The 19,798-nt window shown below is 41.9% G+C and overlaps 1 protein-coding gene across 1 annotated transcript in view; it reads right to left on the minus strand.

Moving 5' to 3' along the window:
• The window catches only part of LOC121536741 (muscleblind-like protein 2a), a 35,948-nt gene extending 21,802 nt beyond the window's left edge, over positions 1–14,146 (minus strand). The window contains 3 exon segments of the mRNA XM_045206587.1: positions 7,503–7,609; positions 7,612–8,297; positions 13,888–14,146. Coding sequence (XP_045062522.1) covers positions 7,503–7,609; positions 7,612–7,675 — 171 coding nt within the window. The 5' untranslated portion in view covers positions 7,676–8,297; positions 13,888–14,146.
• Between the last annotated feature and the right edge of the window lie 5,652 nt (positions 14,147–19,798).

Raw genomic sequence — 19,798 nt, forward strand, 5'->3', positions numbered from 1 at the left:
GCAGCCATTGTTAGCTAGCCAACACTACCAGCTAGCAGTACTGTAGCAACTAAATACAATATAATTTTAGCCAGCTACATTTGTTTGCAGCGACGCCGTTTTTCAAACAAAGTCAACACCGCAGCCATTGCTAGCTAGCCAACACTACCAGCTAGCAGTACTGTAGCAACTAATACAATATAATTTTAGTCAATGAGAATTTTTCAACGTAAAACTTCACTTTCTGAACACTGTGTAGCTAGCAAGACTGACTTTGTGCTAGCTAGCCAATGTTTAATTATTTCTGCGTTATGAAAAGAACTAGACACGGACACAAATGATCTGTTTAGTGTGTTAACACACTATTGGTAGTTGGTGGTAACCAAGTATTGGTGCTAAACCGTGTGTTATTGGATGCTAGTTAGCTATGGCGTCATAGGATACAGTGCCCTGGGCGGTTTTCACGGAAGAATACTGTACCAAGTTAGCTAGCTGAATAAACTAAGTTAGAGTCTATTCCTAGAAAACATTGAACCGCTGTAGTTTACAACAATTATAATTTCTAAAGTGGAAGTTGGGAGAGTTATATTTGAGTGTTTCAGTGAAATGTAAGTGAGGGAGGCCCCGCTCTCTCGCTTCCCCAGATGTTTAGTTAATTTTATTCCGATCTCTTTTGCATTATTGTAGCCTTTTCTGTAGCCTGTCAACTATGTGTCTGTCTATCCCTGTTCTCTCCTCTCTGCACAGGCCATACAAACGCTTCACACCGCGTGGTTGCTGCCACTCTAATCTGGTGGTCCCTGCACGCACGACCCATCTGGAATTCCAGGTCTCCGGCAGCCTCTGGAACTGCCGTTCTGCGGCCAACAAGGCAGAGTTCACCCTCCAGTCCCTCGACTTCTTGGCGCTGACGGAAACATGGATTACCACAGCAAACACTGCTACTCCTACTGCTCTCTCCTCGTCTGACCATGTGTTCTCGCATACCCCGAGAGCATCTGGTCAGAGGGGTGGTGGCACAGGAATCCTCATCTCTCCCAAGTGGACATTCTCAATTTTTCCCCTAACTCATCTGTCTATCTCCTCATTTGAATTCCATGCTGTCACAGTCACTAGCCCATTTAAGCTTAATATCCTTGTCATCTATCGCCCTCCAGGTTCCCTTGGAGAGTTCATCAATGAGCTTGACGCCTTGATAAGTTCCTTTCCTGAGGATGGCTCACCCCTCACAGTTTTGGGGGATTTCAACCTCCCTACGTCCACATTTGACTCATTTCTCTCTGCCTCCTTCTTTCCACTCCTCTCCTCTTTTGACCTCACCCTCTCACCGTCCCCCTACTCACAAGGCAGGCAATACGCTTGACCTCATCTTTACTAGATGCTGCTCTTCTACTAATCTCACTGCAACTCCCCTCCATGTCTCCGACCACTACTTTGTTTCCTTTTCTCTCTCGCTCTCCTCCAACACTACTCACTCTGCCCCTACTCAGATGGTAATGTGCCGTCGCAACCTTCGCTCTCTCTCTCCCACTACTCTCTCCTCTTCCATCCTATCATCTCTTCCCTCTGCTAAATCCTTCTCCCTCCGATCTCCTGATTCTGCCTCCTCAATCCTCCTCTCCTCCCTTTCTGCATCTTTTGACTCTCTATGTCCCCTATCCTCCCGGCCGGCTCGGTCCTCCCCTCCTGCTCCGTGGCTTGACGACTCATTGCGAGCGCACAGAATAGGGCTCCGGGCAGCCGAGCAGAAATGGAGGAAAACTAGACTCCCTGTGGACCTGTCATCTTTTCACTCCCTCCTCTCTACATTTTCTTCCTCTGTTTCTTCTGCTAAAGCCACTTTCTACCACTCTAAATGTCAAGCCTCTGCCTCTAACCCTAGGAAGCTCTTTGCCACATTCTCCTCCCTGCTGAATCCTCTTCCTCCTCCCCCTCCCTCCTCCCTCTCTGTGGATGACTTTGTCAACCATTTTGAAAAGAAGGTTGATGACATCCGATCCTCATTTATTAAGTCCAATGACACCGCTGGTCCTGTTCACACTGCCCTACCCTATGCTTTCACTTCTTTCTCCCCCCTCTCTCCAGATGAAATCTTGCGACTTGTGACGGCCGGCCGCCCAACAACCTGCCCGCTTGACCCTATCCCCTCCTCTCTTCTCCAGACCATTTCCGGAGACATTCTCCCTTACCTCACCTCGCTCACCAACTCATCCTTGACCGCTGGCTATGTCCCTTCCGTCTTCAAGAGAGCGAGATTTGCACCCCTCCTCAAAAAACCTACACTCGATCCCTCCGATGTCAACAACTACAGACCAGTATCCCTTCTTTCTTTTCTCTCCAAAACTCTTGAGCGTGCCGTCTCTAGCCAACTCTCCTGCTATCTCTCTCAGAATGACCTTAATGCCAAGTGTCGGCTGGAGTGGTGTAAAGCTCGCCGCCATTGGAATCTGGAGCAGTGGAAACGCGTTCTCTGGAGTGATGAATCACGCTTCACCATCTGGCAGTCCGACTGACGAATCTGGGTTTGGCGAATGCCAGGAGAACGCTACCTGCCCCAATGTATATATAGTGCCAACTGTAAAGTTTGGTGGAGCAGGAATAATGGTCTGGGGCTGTTTTTCAAGTTTTGGGCTAGGCCCCTTAGTTCCATTGAAGGGAAATCTTAGCGCTACAGCATACAATGACATTCTAGACGATTCTGTGCTTCCAACTTTTTGCCAACAGTTTGGGGAAGGTCCTTTCCTGTTTCAGCATGACAATGCCCCTGTGTGCAAAGCGAGGTCCATACAGAAATGGTTTGTCGAGATCGGTGTGGAAGAACTTGACTGGCCTGCACAGAGCCCTGACCTCAACCCCATCGTACACCTTTGGGATGAATTGGAAGGCCGACTGCGAGCCAGGCCTAATCGCGCAACATCAGTGCCCGGCCTCAATAATGCTCTTATGGATGAATGGGAAGCAAGTCCCCGCACCAATATTCCAACATCTAGTGGAAAGCCTTCCCAGAAGAGTGGAGGCTGTTATAGCAGCAAAGGGGGGACCAACTCCATATTAATGCCCATGATTTTGGAATGAGATGTTCGACAAGCAGGTGTCCACATACTTTTGGTCATGTGGTTTATTTCAAGTTTAGCCTACTTGGATCTATTTGCTAGCTAACAAGACAGAACAGTTGAATTGTTATGAACATACCCTTCTCTCCGTTTCCAACTGTTTGAACAGCGTGCAAGCCTGTCCACTTTGTTCAGATGTTGAAATCAAGTGGCCTACTTTATTTCTCAGAATGAGAACGAGTTGCCAATTCCTTATATAATTGTGTTTTATGCTTATTGCACATTTATAAAACACAGACTAGACAGCTAGTATAGCGGTACGTGGTATCACAATGCCGTGCGACAGAAACTGAGCATTCATTTTCCAGAATCAATGTTCATTGATACTCCCGTTTTAGTAAGGTCCGTGCAATCTGGGATCCATGGGATGTCCCTACCCCATTAAAGTTGACATTTAAAATGGTTCTGGTTAGGGTCAGGTAAGTGTTATGGTTATGGTTAAGATAAAGTTAGGGTTTTGGTTAGGGACGTGCCAAGGATCCAAGTAGGGTCTGCTCTTCGCACAATTTGAGGAATTGAGACATAAAAAGGGTATAGTTACAGTTTTTTTCTGGATCAAAAAAGGTCTTAGGTTGTGGGCGCCCCCATCTTGGTGGTGTAGAGCAATTTTTTGCAATTCTACAAATGTCTCCATGGAGCTGAGAAATGTTGCAATTTTAAAGCAAATTTCCTGCGATTCTATATATTCTGCCATGGAGCTGAGGGAACATTTTGCAGTTTTAAAACTAATTTCCTGCAATTCTATACATTTCGCCATGGCTAATGCTGTGTTATTTTGTTCAAACATACAGTGAGGGAAAAAAGTATTTGATCCCCTGCTGATTTTGTCCGTTTGTCCACTGACAAAGAAATGATCAGTCTTTAATTTTAATGGTAGGTTTATTTGAACAGTGAGAGACAGAATAACAACAAAAAAATCCAGAAAAACGCATGTCAAAAATGTTATAAATTGATTTGCATTTTAATGAGGGAAATAAGTATTTGACCCCTCTGCAAAACATGACTTAGTACTTGGTGGCAAAACCCTTGTTGGCAATCAGAGAGGTCAGACGTTTCTTGTAGTTGGCCACCAGGTTTGCACACATCTCAGGAGGGATTTTGTCCCACTCCTCTTTGCAGATCTTCTCCAAGTCATTAAGGTTTCGAGCCTGACGTTTGGCAACTCGAACCTTCAGCTCCCTCCATAAAATCTATACCTCTAAATTGATTGTTTTTGGAATTTTCAATTCTCCCTGACTGTCTAGCTTTTATTTTGGTGATTGTAGTTCTCAAAGATGATATTATTTAAAACTATATCTCCATTATCTTTTCTACATAATTTATAGCTGGTTTTAGTAATTTAAGTCAACACTGAAAGTGTTTTTCCACCCCCCCCCAATATTTTAGTTTTTGCCAACACATGGCTAACCTTTGTTTATCCAGCTAAACAGCTGCTTTTAGCGAAAATGTGTTTGAAGTTACCTTTCTACCTATTAGGCTACCGGTATGTTAGAGTTTACACTTCCTCTTCCAATGATAATGTGGGGAGGTCATAATAATGAAAAACGATCACCAAATCTATTCATTTTCAAATGTTGATTACTTTTCCTTGCCATTATCATTCACCTGATTTTTTTTGCTAACGTATGATGGCCGGGTCGCCGGTTTGCCTGGGAGGGGGTCCCTGGGCAAGAAAAGGTTGAAGACCCCTGTAGTAGACAATGAAAGCATGGCCTACATTTCATGGTTCCAGAAAGTGCCATAGCTAGGCTATTTGACATATGGTGATTACACATGTACAGCCTAATAGGCTAATGTAGGCTAAACATGTAGGCTAACCTAGGCCAGGCCCAAATAACTAAGTATCCATCCAACTGAATTTGATGTTTCCTACTCACTGCCTTTGCATCAAGTGGTGATAATGTGGTGCTACAATCAGCTGAGCTCCTAATCATACGCGATAGCCCACATAATGTCTCACCCTATATCTCTGTAAGCTAGGCAGCTATCTAGCTTAGCTTCAGGCATCAGCAGCACTGTTCTCTTCTCTGCTCTCTCTGTCTTCAGAGGCTTCCTCTGACCCAGCTTCAGCACAGTCTCCTGGGACCAGCCCACAAGAAACAGCTCCTCTCAGCCATATCATGACTGACAGCCAAGCCCCAGCCAGCCAGCCAGCACAGCAGTGTTGGGTTAGGCTGAGAGCAGTGGGAGAGACAGGGCCTGATGCCCATCCCTATTTCTGGGGAGGAAATCGGCAGGTCAGTAAGGCAAAGGACAGCTTCTCATGCAGACGATTCAGATAAGAGGGGGAGATCTGTGGACAACACAAGTTTCTGTCTGCCTTTCCTTGTCAATTTGCAGCCAGTCATGAGATAGTAGTTACTGTCATGCATTTGTTGCTGCTGGGGAAAGTGGAATCACATGCACAAAATGAGGTTAGGCATGTTGAATCAGGAGGAGAACAGACCTGTGACATCCATAAGAGATGCTTCCTCACCAGTTGTTCAGACCTAGGCCTAAGCTCCAGTCAGTATTTTATTGAAATGGTTCACCTCCCAAATTGCTTCCGCTAGAGGTTGATAAGGGGTACTTATGAAAACAACAGAGCAAATCCACAAGCTAAACAAACACAGTTTTTGTTTTCTCATATGATATTACATCAAAACTGTAAAAGTGGGCCAACATGGCTAGCCTATCATTCAGTTGACTAAAGAACACATCAATATGTTTCAGGGAAAATGTGGGCTAAATCACAGCGGAAACCACTGTCAAAGCTGAGCCAATAGGAATGTCAGTTACAGACAATGTTCGAGGAACTCTTCCTAGACAACAGGCTATTCAGCAGAACGAATCGTGACATAATCACATGATTGAGGCATTTGTATATTTTCTAGCCAATCTCTTCCCATCCCCCTTCCATCAGCTAACAACAGAGCCTCTCTCATTCTCGCTCTCGCTCTCTCTGAACAGTCCAGATACAAATCATAGGCCTAGATTTTTTAGGCTAAGATTTATCACCTAATATCATCAGGGATAGTGGTCCAAGCAAGCACATGAAAATCCTGATTATGAATCAACATTTCACTTGAACTGCAGCAGGAAATCAATTCACCTTAGACATGAACAAGCTAGCATGCATTACAAGATCCCCTTTCAGGACAGAGGCTGGACAGACACAGTTGCTATAGTGATGTGCAGAACAGAAGTGATGACATTGAGCCTAGTGTCATTAAAATCAGTTGAAGTGCAGTCTAAAAAAACCCTAGTCTAAAAAACCCTCATTAGAAGAGCAACTGTGACATAATTGAGACAATATTGAGTGAAATGAAGCGTGTGTGGGTGGGCTGAGCCAGAGAGGATGTTCATCCTGTTTGCTGAGGGCATTAATGTAGCCTAGCCCACCACAATATTTCAGAATAAACAACAAAAAAGTTAAGTGAATCATCAGTATTACACTCAATATACTGCCCCCAGTCGTAAAGCCTCTTCCACATACACCTCAAACTAAAATCCACGCAAGTCTCTGTTCTGAAGGAACCTATGAGTCTTGAGCAGGCTTTCCCCAAGGTTCTAATCACCAGCCTTGTGGTGTGATGACTCCAGTCTCAGAGGGCCCAGTAAGTAGGCTAAGACATTAGATGCATGGTAGGTAGATACAAGCCTTGGAGGACAAGCAGCTCAATGACTGCACTGTTCTGGAAGGAGCTTGGGCAACAGTGTGTGACTCTTTCTAAGATTAATGGCTAGGCAACTAGTGAGGCCCGAAATGTCCTGCCATCCATAGCAATAACAAAAAGTAACTTGCAACACTATCTCCGTCTCCATTAACGGCTTGTGGTGAACAGTCAATGGGCAAAATCAAAAGCAACCCATTTTCACCCTCCCAAAAAAGGACTAAAACCTACAGAGGCACTTTGGAAAAATAGGTCCTTTGTATCAATTCCTGTTGATGGTTGTCAGAGAACCAGCCTTGACCGATAGGGACCAGGCCCTTTGGCCAGTGGAGATAAGGAGATGATTGAACATCAGAATAATCCATGGGGGAAGGGGGCAGTGAGAGCCTCTCTGTGGATTAACCTAGGCCTAGCCACAGACAGCCGGGGCCACTGAGGTGAGGGAGAATGCATCAGCAGTAATCCCACTGGAAGCCAGCACTAGGCTATAGTTTATATACACCCCATGGGGTGTAGTAGTGTGGGATGTCAATTTTGGATTAGAATAAACAGTACAGTATTCGACCTGGCACTGGGATGTCTAGTGGGATGGGAGAAACAGCAAACTGCAGAGGTTTTTTGTATCTATTTCCTTACAATAAACACTTTAGAATCTCTTTATCTGTGTTGGCTCCTAGATCGGCCTAACACAGTTCTCCCAGCACCTAAAGCAAATAATCATGAATCTAACAGAAGAATGGTGCATGACATTCCTTACCTTTAGCGAGTCAAAGCAGGCAATAACTCTTCCATTTTCAACCTGGCAGCTCTTTGGTGGGTGTGCAAATTTGCATTCCTCATCACTCCGTGAGCAAGTTCCTCTTGAAACTGACGACAAACTTCCAATGTCAGCCATTTTGTGTCTCTTATCGAAGATATATTCAGAGCCATGTCAAGAGGTTCCAATTGAACGCTGCAAGTTCAATATATCAGTTGACTCTAACTCAAAAATGGCCTCACGTAAAGAAGTTCACAACTTTTGGCTCTGTTTGATTTGTGTTTGAAAAGTTCTCAAATCATATGTAGCAACTAGACAGGCCCTCACAGCATAAGCTGGGAGGAAAGCTAATCGATCAACGATCAATCACTCATCAATCAGTTTGCACCTTTGGCAGACCTCTGAAAAGGTTGAGTGGCTTGCTCTGTGACACCCCCAAGTGTCTCTCCTCCTCCACTGACAAGAACACTCTCAATAATAGTATTTCGAGGCAATGGAGCTCCTTGATAGAATATTAATGAAGACGTGCTTGGTATTGACTTTGCCAACTGCTAATTTTTCAGCTCTTTGTGTTTTGGCAGTTGTCCTCTCCACAATAATGCTTTCGTCTTGGATTCCTTAGCCACTGGAGTCGTTCAGAAATGAATTGGAGGCTACTGAAGATTTGCAGCTGAGGTATCCCCTGTCACAGCTCAGACCTGGCCTTAAAGGGAGCGTTGGCTTTCCAAGCACATATGGACCACAGAGCAGCTTCAACTTGGAGATGTTGTCTGAAAGGCACTTTCTGTTGGTGATCTGGAAGATAGGAAAGAATTAGGTTAGCCTAGTTATTTTATAAATAATGTATGTTAGTGCTCTTGTTATTACTATACTATTAGCCTACTTTCATTTTATGCTGCTCAAGTTGCTATGGGCTCTTTTCACAAACTGAGGCATGGCAACAGCATAGCTTGGGTTAAAAATATCATGATGAATTGTGTCAAGCAATCAAATGTATTTTAAAAAATGATGTAGGCTACTCTATGATAGGACCAGACACTATGAGTAAAGCACCTCCATTACATCCCATCTAATGGACATACACATCCATCTATATTAACAAAATAATTATGAAAATCATAGAAAATAATCACCCACTCAAGGCAGGATCTAATTTCCTTTTCTCCCAAAGGACTTTCGACTTCTATGGAAAGATACGTAATGAACAGGCTAATATCAATTGAGACCTTTTGCAATTAGCCTAATCCTACCTCATTTTCAGATCCGGTAAAAGGCTAGCCCATTTGGGGAAAGTGAATACAAAAAGGCGTATGAAATGTAATTTGTCCTCCTGAAATAATACCTCTCCCTCTACTTATCAATTGCACAATACCATTAATAACCTCATTACAGTCTATATCAGTTAGGCTACAATAATAAATAAATAAACAAGATGAGTAGATGGAGGCATGCAAATTTGCAAATGCCAAAATTACATAAGAGCTATTCTTAAAAGGCTTACTATGTCAGACAATATAATATGATCCTTACTGGCAGCCTGGCTAAATGTGCATCTAGGATAACGCTGATGAGGCATGATAGATTATAGGACACAGGTAGGGAGGTGCCTATAACACTCCTGTGACCTCTCCAGATTAGTCCAGTTCCCCCTTCAAATTGCTAAACTGCCATTTTAGGTGGTAGGATATTGTTGCCGTGGGATATTGTTGACATTGTTGACCTACGCCATAGTCCTGTGCTATAGTCCTACTAGCTAGGCTTTTGCAAATGTCAGCCTGTGACGTGGGCCTGTGTCTAAATCTACAGCCCAGCCACCCGCCTCACACACAGCAGCCTTCCTCCAATCAAAGTGATATATTTGACTGATTAATGCTTCTGACCTTGAATCTGTATTCAGCCATCGGTTTATGAAATGTTTATTCTGTGCACTCTATGTCCGGCACTGTATTTATCTCCGGACAGCCTTTCTATTCAGACAGACAAGTCCAATAAGACAAAATTATAAATATGCTTGGCGGGAGCCAGAGCAGCTGGGGGTACACTAGGAGAAGGACCCCAAACAGAGTGAAGGCCTTGGGGACTGAGGCTAATAATAACATGCAGCGATATCAATTCTGTTGACATCCTGGAAGGAAGGACAGAATTCAATTTTAGCCTCAATGTCAGCATGATGCAATGTGGCATTCAACAATGGAAGGGGGACAGAGAGGTAAAACCTTATAATATTTAGTCCTACAGTACAGGGCATGTCTGCCATTCATTTTTACATTGTCATACACCTACATTTCTGACTCTATTTTGTAAGTGTAGGCTACTGAATGCATTGTATTACGCTACATCATAAACCAAAGGTTGAAGATAAATTCAATTGATACCTAGGCTACCTACAATTCCAGTTAATAATTAAAGTGCAGCAACAATATCTTTCAAATTCTAGCTGATGTCGTCTGGAAAAAAGTAGGACATCACGTCACAGAAAAAAAGTATAATTTCATTCAACATCCTATTCTCCAAGGTCAGAAATGTATGTAATTGGGGTAATTGTGAGGTCTGCTTCTTTGTCAAGCAACTTTAAATAGCTTGTAATTAATAAATTAGAAGGTAAACTTGCACATCTCTCATGAGAGGAATTATTATATTGTAAACAGTAGTCCTACAGCCTTCTGTATTTTCTGTAAAAATGGAGTAAAAGTGAGTGTGGTTTTGCTGTCATTAGCTTAACATATCAGGGCAACAGAAATATAGAAATGCAACACTATCACTCAATAGTTTGACATTTAGCTTAGTGTGGGAGGCTCTGCACTGCAACACTTGAGGTTGTCAATGTGAGAGAAAGAGACTCTCGTTTTGCCTTTGGCTCATCCTGCTTTGCAGTAGCCCTGGTTTTGATTCTTGTTTATACTTATTCCCTACAAGTCAGTTGGATGCACTAAAGGCAGCTGTAAAATGCAAATTAAGGGAGAGCCTTGAATAATCCCATGGCCCAGAGAATGACACTTGGGTGAAAAAATAGCCTACATTTCCTACAGACTGAACGCCTGATCTCTTCATGAAAATATTGTTTCCAATTTGACATGTGAGAGGTCTTGGCAAATGTATCATTACTTTTGTTAATTGAGTCAAGTTATTAGCTGTGTATACAAATGAAAATAGGTCTAGGTCAATCTATGGATGCGGTAAAGAGGTCAATGGAACTCGACTAAAACAGTGGAAATGCCATGGAAACGCGTGGGGGAATGATGCCGTGGGGGGAAAGATCCCGAATCACCTCATTGCCCCCCCAGCAAAATTATCCTCCATTTAGGCTGTTGTTTATATATGTTATATTATACTGTGATTCAATTACGATTTGTTTGTTCCAAACATATTGCTCACCATATCTCTTCTGCAGAGGGACAAGAGAGAACCATGTGAAAACAAGTTTAAATGTGCTGAAAACAAATTGGCTCCATATTTAAAAAGATGAAGAACAAGCTATGAAGGAAGAATACTGGAGTTTTGGTGCAGGTACAGCCAACTAGCACAAAAATAATATTGCGATATTGTCAAAACGATATGATATATCGACAAAAATAATATCCCGATATGTAACTGTATCTATTTTTTCCTACATCTCTATCTCATTATCGCATCCATGGATTCATGGCCTAGTTTGGTCAGTGTTAATTCTGACATTCTGTTTTGTTCGTTTGGGATGAACAACCAGCTCTAGGGCCTTACTATTGTAAACCATCCAGCTTTCAGCCAGGGACAATGCAAGCAGCAATTTATTAAATCAGCAAGCGTATGCACTTCATATTCTAATAGTCTTCAACTACCAACTGAACTGGCGCGACCTTAATTATCTTCATGTTACTAAGGCTCCATTCACACTGCAGTATGAGAAAATCTGCAGTACTTATCTACAGCAATCTACCCACCAGTGAGACCAAACAAATTTGAGAGGAAAATAAACCCTTCCTATCAGTGTGTGCTGTAATTTCATTGGTTTCTGGGAAAAAAACATGTAACCTATAACTTACAAAACACTTGGAAATAGCAAAGGCTAGAAGTACTGGTTTTGAGTAAAAATAAAAAGTTGTGGTTATTCAAGCAGTGCTGTAGCGTAATGGAATTGAATGTTGCAACGTTAATATGGAGCCTTCAACATAAAAATGTCATAGCCTAGCTTCAAAAATGTGTCAAAATGTACAGAAGAAAACTGTCTCAGGGACCAAACTCACAACAAGCACTTTCAAATCACGTCTACAACTTTGAATTGGGAAGATGGATTAGGTATACCTTTCCATTTTTCCTATTTGTGACAGACCCTCTCCAGTTACTTCTGTGTTAGATTTGATGACGGGTTAACACCTGGTGCATCAGAGAATAAATCATGGTTATGAGATGTTGGCCCCCAGTCCTCCAGACTCATGTACATAAAGAAATTGTGCAAACACACACACTTTGGAAGTCATTTTGACACAGGATAGACAGACTGGGTAAGTGGTGAAACACCACAGGAAATTGCAGAGCAGACATAACTGGACCACCTTGTTCTTTGCTGGCAGTATGGGAGAAGTAAACTCCCAACATTGACCAACTAAATGTACACATTAGAGAGGAACAGCCAACCAAAAGCAAATAGAAGAAGCAGCAACTGCATGCGGAGCGTGATCAGTGGAACAGATTCTAACCACCTCTATGAGTGAAGTCCCCTATCTCTCCCTCTCACCGCATGGTATGCAGCATAATGCAGCAAATTCCTTTATGAACTAGTCAGGAAACAGAGCAGCCAGGGAAAAAATCCTCTTACCTCATGCAGTGCTGGAGCTCCCCAGTCTCTCTAACATCCACCACAGAGTCTGTGTTAGCAGTTCGACTTCTTCTAATTACTTTCTGTCTAAAGATAATCACCATGTGAATAGTTTTCATTCCCTTCTCAGTGCTGTGTGCTCAGGCCCATGCCTAGACAGGGATTTTCTTTCCACGACAGTGCAGAAAAAGACTGTCTGCTTAACTCTCTGGCTGAAACATTTCCAGCCACCCCCTTCCTGAATGCCCGCCCGCCTCCAGGAAGACCCTCCCAGCCCTCTCTGGCCAATAGCAGATCAGGCAAGGATTTGCTGTGTACTGGCTGCAAAGCTCAGACAGACTGACAGCCAGGCTAGCTGCAAATACCCTTATGCAAAACCTTTATGATCTGCTATTTCAGATGATCTATACCCAAGTCTTAACATAATTACTCCTTTGGTTTGGAGACATTATTGTTCACTCTTAACAACAAATTAATCGAATAATTTACAACTAAACAAAATAGCGGATGTGTAATAACATATCCAACATAAGAGCCTACTTTCTCCACTAGCCTAGTTTATGCTTTCTCAAGAGGCCCAAAATAGTTGTGATGTTTGCACTGAAAATTGCATAAAGTTGAGCAATTTGACATTACACATTATGAAAACAGGTTAGCTATCTTTCTCTCTTTTTAACCTGTTCTTTAAAAATCAGGTATCACAATGATGAAGGTCGTTCCCCCAAATTTGAAGCTGAAAAGCAAGTGACATCAAAGTAACTTGTAATGTGATCTGAGCTTATAGCTAGCTATCTACACTGTACCAACAATAAACAAGTAGCTGAAGTCTTGGGAGCTAACGTTACAGTAGCCAGCCATCAGGAGGTAGCAAGCAAAATAGGCTACGGCTGGCTATATAACGTTAGCTAACGTTAGCAAAGTCCGTGCACGAGCCACCAACACCACCCGTCACAGTTAGCTAGCTACTGCAGATGGAACTTTGATAGCTAGCACACGCTAACACGACAACAAAGATGTTATAATATATTTGCAAGATAGTCGAGTGAACGCTCTAACAATGGAAATACATGTCCTCAAAGATGGAAGGCAGGCGGGAGGAGGCGAGATCAGATAGGAAATCTAGCCAATGAGGGCAGTTACGCGTGTGAACAACAGGCATAACTCCAAAATAAAGTCGTTTTTTTTAGTTGACGAAATGCCACGTGCGTCCAATTTTATATCACTGCATTCGTAACACCCTAACCATTACGAAACGTATATTCGATCAAATAAGACTCACGTAGCAAATTAGCAATTATTTTTTGTTGTTGACCAAATTCGACACTCATTGACCAAAACCATGAAATTCCTCACTTCATGGTTTTGTTTTCGTGGACAAATTTTGGGCGGAGTAAACCCTCGCTTCGCCTCTTCCTCTCTGATGACAAGCAGAATATGCTAGCTTCTGCATGCATTCCCATTTAGTCTTAGGGATAACACTTTATTATTAGGCACTTTTCCTAACCTGCAACAAATGACACATCATATTTGGGTACATAGCGAGCTAGCTAGGACACTGACAAGCTGAAGCTAGCATTTCCACCTGCTTACCTCATCATCAGGACGACTCGCTCCCCTGCGCAAGCTACCAGTCACGCAGCCAGGGTAGAAAGCACCATGGAACAGAGAAAAACAAAATGTAAAGTGGAGAGGACAAGGTGCTGTTCAACCTTCAACGGTCGACTTAATTATTGTCGTATTACCTAGCTATAGATGAGCTATAGCCACTTTCAGAGGAAAATAACTGGGTGTTTGATTTCTCTTCGTTACTTTGTAGCTAGCACGGATCTGACACAACAAGCAACAAGCATTTGACAGCTCGCTCTACGACTGCCAGTTTGATTTATTTGAAGGGGTAACGTAATGCTACTGTCTGCCAATGTGCGTACTAAAATCGGAAAATCTAGAAGATTCGTTGGAATATAAATATACTTTCAAGGTTAAAAGATAAGGCACGTTATTATTTGTTTTTCAAATGACACATTTTTGGTAAAAACTAACTTATTAGTGAAATGGAAATCTACAGATATCCCCACAGCAGCTTGGTACGTTCCAAGCGAATGTCAGGAGGCTCCAGAAGGGCAAGGGTTTGCTTGTTACCAAGGGAACAGCAATGGAACCGTGAGGAAAATTACCGGGATTTTTTGTTTATTACAGGGTTTTATTACAAGGATTTCTGAAAAAAATCAAGCCAGCGTTCATCTCCGTTTTCTGGTTGGAAAACACTTCCTTTCTTGTTATTCTTCTGTTAGTCATAGTATTCATCACTAGAGATTGAACATAAAAAATAGGCCTAGTACTATGGGATGTTTCAAAAGCCTCAAAACTGATTTATTGCATGACATTCGTAGGTGAATAAATCAGAATAGAGAAATCCATGCCACAAGAAGATACGACTTTTGACCTCTTAATCATATTTTCACACGGATTAAATCGGAATTGACATATTGTAGTTGAAATCTTAACCTTTTCTTCCCAAGGATGCTCTTTTTCACTCATAGCCTGCCTGGTTCATAGGGGAATGAAGAGCAAGTCAAGCATCCTCCTGACCGTTCATAATACTCAAGGTCATCGCAGAATAGACAGCTGGCCATAGAAAACTAGAGCCAAACCATGTGGACAAGATAAAGGCTGCACCTTGTTGATTGATGGGATGTAGTTTAGATGCCTCTATAGGTTTATGGGAGCCTGAAGGTGGATTATCCACATTTAGCCTACTGAAATGCATCATACTTATTAATATAAGTTATTTACAAACAGACACACACATTATGTGACATTATAATAAATTTTCATTAATGCTATCATTTATCCATACATCGTAACTCTCACAAGATTATAATTGGCAGATTAGAACCAAACAAATAGCTAGGCCTATGCCTAAATGTGTTTCAGAGAGGATGTGTAATAGATTATCAGTCAGGCAAATAGAGTAATGAAATTATCTGGTAGATTGGCTATAGGAAAGGGTGCATTGTAAACTTGTTAACCTTGGAGAAGTTGTCATTGAAATCTATCAAACCTGTACTTTACCTGTGACATGCATGTGTAACCACTGTGTGGCCATTCTGTTACACATGCATGCATGCAGGACACACCAGCAGCTGTACATAATGTATCAATCCTAACATTAGTCTTGGGGACATCACACACTAATGATGTACTGAATTAGCAAACCTTTGAATTTATGGAAATCTACAAGGTAGAACACCACATATACAGTGGGGAAAACAAGTATTTGATACACTGCCGATTTTGCAGGTTTTCCTACTTACAAAGCATGTAGAGGTCTGTAATTTGTATCATAGGTACACTTCAACTGTGAGAGACGGAATCTAAAACAAAAATCCAGAAAATCACATTGTATGATTTTTAAGTAATTAATTTGCATTTTATTGCATGACATAAGTATTTGATACATCAGAAAAGCAGAACTTAATATTTGGTACAGAAACCTTTGTTTGCAATTACAGAGATCATACGTTTCCTGTAGGTCTTGACCAGGTTTGCACACACTGCAGCAGGGATTTTGGCCCACTCCTCCATACAGACCTTCTCCAGATCCTTCAGGTTTCGGGGCTGTCGCTGGGCAATACGGACTTTCAGCTCCCTCCAAAGATTTTATTTTGGGTTCAGGTCTGGAGACTGGCTAGGCCACTCCAGGACCTTGAGATGCTTCTTACGGAGCCACTCCTTAGTTGCCCTGGCTGTGTGTTTCGGGTCGTTGTCATGCTGGAAGACCCAGCCACGACCCATCTTCAATGCTCTTACTGACGGAAGGAGGTTATTGGCCAAGATCTCGCAATACATGGCCCCATCCATCCTCCCCTCAATACGTTGCAGTCGTCCTGTCCCCTTTGCAGAAAAGCATCCCCAAAGAATGATGTTTCCACCTCCATGCTTCACGGTTGGGATCATGTTCTTGGGGTTGTACTCATCGTTCTTCTTCCTCCAAACACGGCGAGTGGAGTTTAGACCAAAAAGCTATATTTTTGTCTCATCAGACCACATGACCTTCTCCCATTTCTCCTCTGGATCATCCAGATGGTCATTGGCAAACTTCAGACGGGCCTGGACATGCACTGGCTTGAGCAGGGGGACCTTGCGTGCGCTGCAGGATTTTAATCCATTACGGCGTAGTGTGTTACTAATGGTTTTCTTTGAGACTGTGGTCCCAGCTCTCTTCAGGTCATTGACCAGGTCCTGCCATGTAGTTCTGGGCTGATCCCTCACCTTTCTCATGATCATTGATGCCCCACAAGGTGAGATCTTGCATGGAGCCCCAGACCGAGGTTGATTGACCGTCATCTTGAACTTCTTCCATTTTCTAATAATTGCGCCAACAGTTGTTGCCTTCTCACCAAGCTGCTTGCCTATTGTCCTGTAGCCCATCCCAGCCTTGTGCAGGTCTACAATTTTATTCCTGATGTCCTTACACAGCTCTCTGGTCTTGGCCATTGTGGAGAGGTTGGAGTCTGTTTGAACAGGTCTGTGAGAGCCGGAATTCTTACTGTTTGGTAGGTGATCAAATACTTATGTCATGCAATAAAATGCAAATTAATTACAAATTAATCATACAATGTGATTTTCTGGATTTTTGTTTTAGATTCCGTCTCTTACAGTTGAAGTGTACCTATGATAAAAAATTACAGACCTCTACATGCTTTGTAAGTAGGAAAACCTGCAAAATCGGCAGTGTATCAAATACTTGTTCTCCCCACTGTACGTGTGACATTTCTGAAAGGATAATATATCTAAGGAAGATTGTGAGGATTTAGTGGGACTCTATAGCTTGTTAAGACATTTACACACAGCTGGTCCATTTCTAGTCAGTAAGTCACAGGATGTCCTTGTCATTATTTAATCTCTTGTGACAGACTGCCTATATTCCGCCACATAACCATGGAACATGTCTTTTCCCTGTCATTTATTGAGTGCCAGATATGGGATTATGGAGGTATTTATGGAGACAAACACATTCCTTCCACTAAATTGAAAGTGGTATCTGTGGAATGATGAGCCGGTATTGTTGTAGGCATCAGAAAAAAGATGACCAGACTGGAATGCCAGACTGGTGGTGGGGGAAGCCTGCTGACCAGGCTCCACTACCCTGGCCATTCCACAACATGGCACCCTCCATGCCAACCATGTGGCTGGCAAGCAGAGGTGGGCCATACAGCAGCGCAATGCACTATAAAATGATACAGCCATGTACATTCTAATCTACTGTAAAGTGGTTTACTCACAATAAATCTGGAAATCTGATTGAAGTGCTTCCAGCGTCTATTACCATGTAGTTGATAGGGAAGCATGGTCTAATGCAGAGAGTTCTAGTTTTGGATGAGGCACAGTGCTAATGTGGTTCTTTCTCTGCTAATTGGTTGGGGAGGAGACTTGGAATTACCAAGGGGACTGATCAAACATCTATACAGTGTTTCAGTGATAATTAAAACGTTTTTTGATGGTTTATTAATTAACTTTATCAACAGCACCATTTGGTCATTGCCAACATCAAAAGACGAAATATGTATTTTTGTGTGATGGTTTGTATGTTTATTTGCTATATAAAGTAGCGGGCTAAATGATTTATGAAACCTCTAGCACTATGAAGTTCCATTCATGCCATCCTTCTACCTATATTCAGCTCTAGATTCAGATGTCACATTCATTTTATACAGCTGTGAGATTAAATATTGACTCACAGGAGAGGTCCAATCTTTGATCTTGTCACATTGACTATCCCCTTCAAAAGAATGAAGCAGAGACATCAGAGCTGTGTGTGGAAAGGTCACCACCTTGCTCCCTTCTAGACTGGAGAAATGTCACAGTCAAACAGACTGAGATATGGAAACAGAGAGCATGAGAGTGGAAACAGCCACCCTTGGGTTATTCTTTGGACTTGTTGAGGCATCAAACTGAATAATCCTTCCTCAGTGTGCTATGTTGCCATTTTCAAGCTAATTTATAAGATAAAACATTGTAAAAAACAACATTTTTGTCATTAAATGTTCAAACAATATAAACAAATTATACCATATTTTTGAATGAGTGCTTGTTCAAAATCGTTACCTACCCTTTTTGTAATAGATCCTAATTATTATTACCAACCCCTCTCTGGCATCCACACATTTTGTATTTATTTATTTAACCAGGTAAGCCAGTTGAGAACAAGTTCACATTTACAACTACGACCTGGCCAAGATAAAGCAAAGCAGTGCGATAAAAACAACAACAACACAGAGTTACATGTGGGATAAACAAAATGTACAGTCAAAAACAAAATAGAAAATCTATATACAGTGTGTGCAAATGTAGTAAGTTATGGAGGTAAGGCAATAAATAGGCCATGGTGCAAAATAATTACAATTTAGTATTAACACTGGAGTGATAGATGTGCAGAAGATTATGTGCAAATAGAGATACTGGGGTGCAAATGAGCAAATTAAATAACAATATGGGGATGAGGTAGTTGGGTGGGCTTATTACAGATGGGCTGTGTACAGGTGCAGTGATCGGTAAGCTGCTCTGACATACCCACACACATGTATTATTTACATCATAATACGTACATTGAGGTAATTTCCTATTCCATCATCAAATCAAATCAAATTTTATCGGTCACATAAACATTTTTAGCAGATATTATTGCGGGTGTAGCAAAATGCTTGTCCCATTCCTAGTACGATAGTAGCCTACACTACATTTACATTTAAGTCATTTAGCAGACGCTCTTATCCAGAGCGACTTACTACACACTCTGGAGATGTTTTTATTGAAGTATAGCAGCAACCTTGAGGCATTCTCTATTCAACAGCAGTCATGGTTGTGCTGGATTTCTTTGGCATTACCCATTATTTATCTGTTCAGTTGCTGAAAATGTTCACAGTCGATGTGTTCAATCAATAAGATCTGAGAAATTCAAGCGATACAACTATGAGACAATATTACTGGATAAAAGGGTAAAGTCCTACGAAACCTGTTCAAACCTGTTTGTCTCTCTGTGTTTGTGTGTGAGAGAATGTGTGAAAGACTAAGAGAGAGATACATAGACTGCTAGAGATGAAGGAAGAAGTACTGTGCATAGAAATAGGAAAAGAGGTCGACAGTATCTCTCCAGTATGTGCATCAGACCTTCTGATTTATCCTGAGCCAATCTGAAGGTGGGTAGAAGGTCAATGTAAAAGTGATGGCTGTCTAGTGCCCAGGTCCCTCCTACACTTGTCGGTGCTTGTCAGCACAGCCATAAATATCACTTGATACATCTACCTACTAGAGTCATTGTCTGTGATTCAAACTTCCCAGTCTTCATTGCCTATCTTATACTGTTTGATACTGCTCAGATGAGAGGAAAAAACATGTATTATACTATCTAGTTTTAATATAATATTAATTCCATCAACTACAATACAATTACATTACTTTTCTGCTCTCTTCAGAATCAGTTTCTGATATTATGCACCAT

This window comes from Coregonus clupeaformis, chromosome 23 (genome assembly GCF_020615455.1).
Source record: "Coregonus clupeaformis isolate EN_2021a chromosome 23, ASM2061545v1, whole genome shotgun sequence".
NCBI lineage: Eukaryota > Metazoa > Chordata > Actinopteri > Salmoniformes > Salmonidae > Coregonus > Coregonus clupeaformis.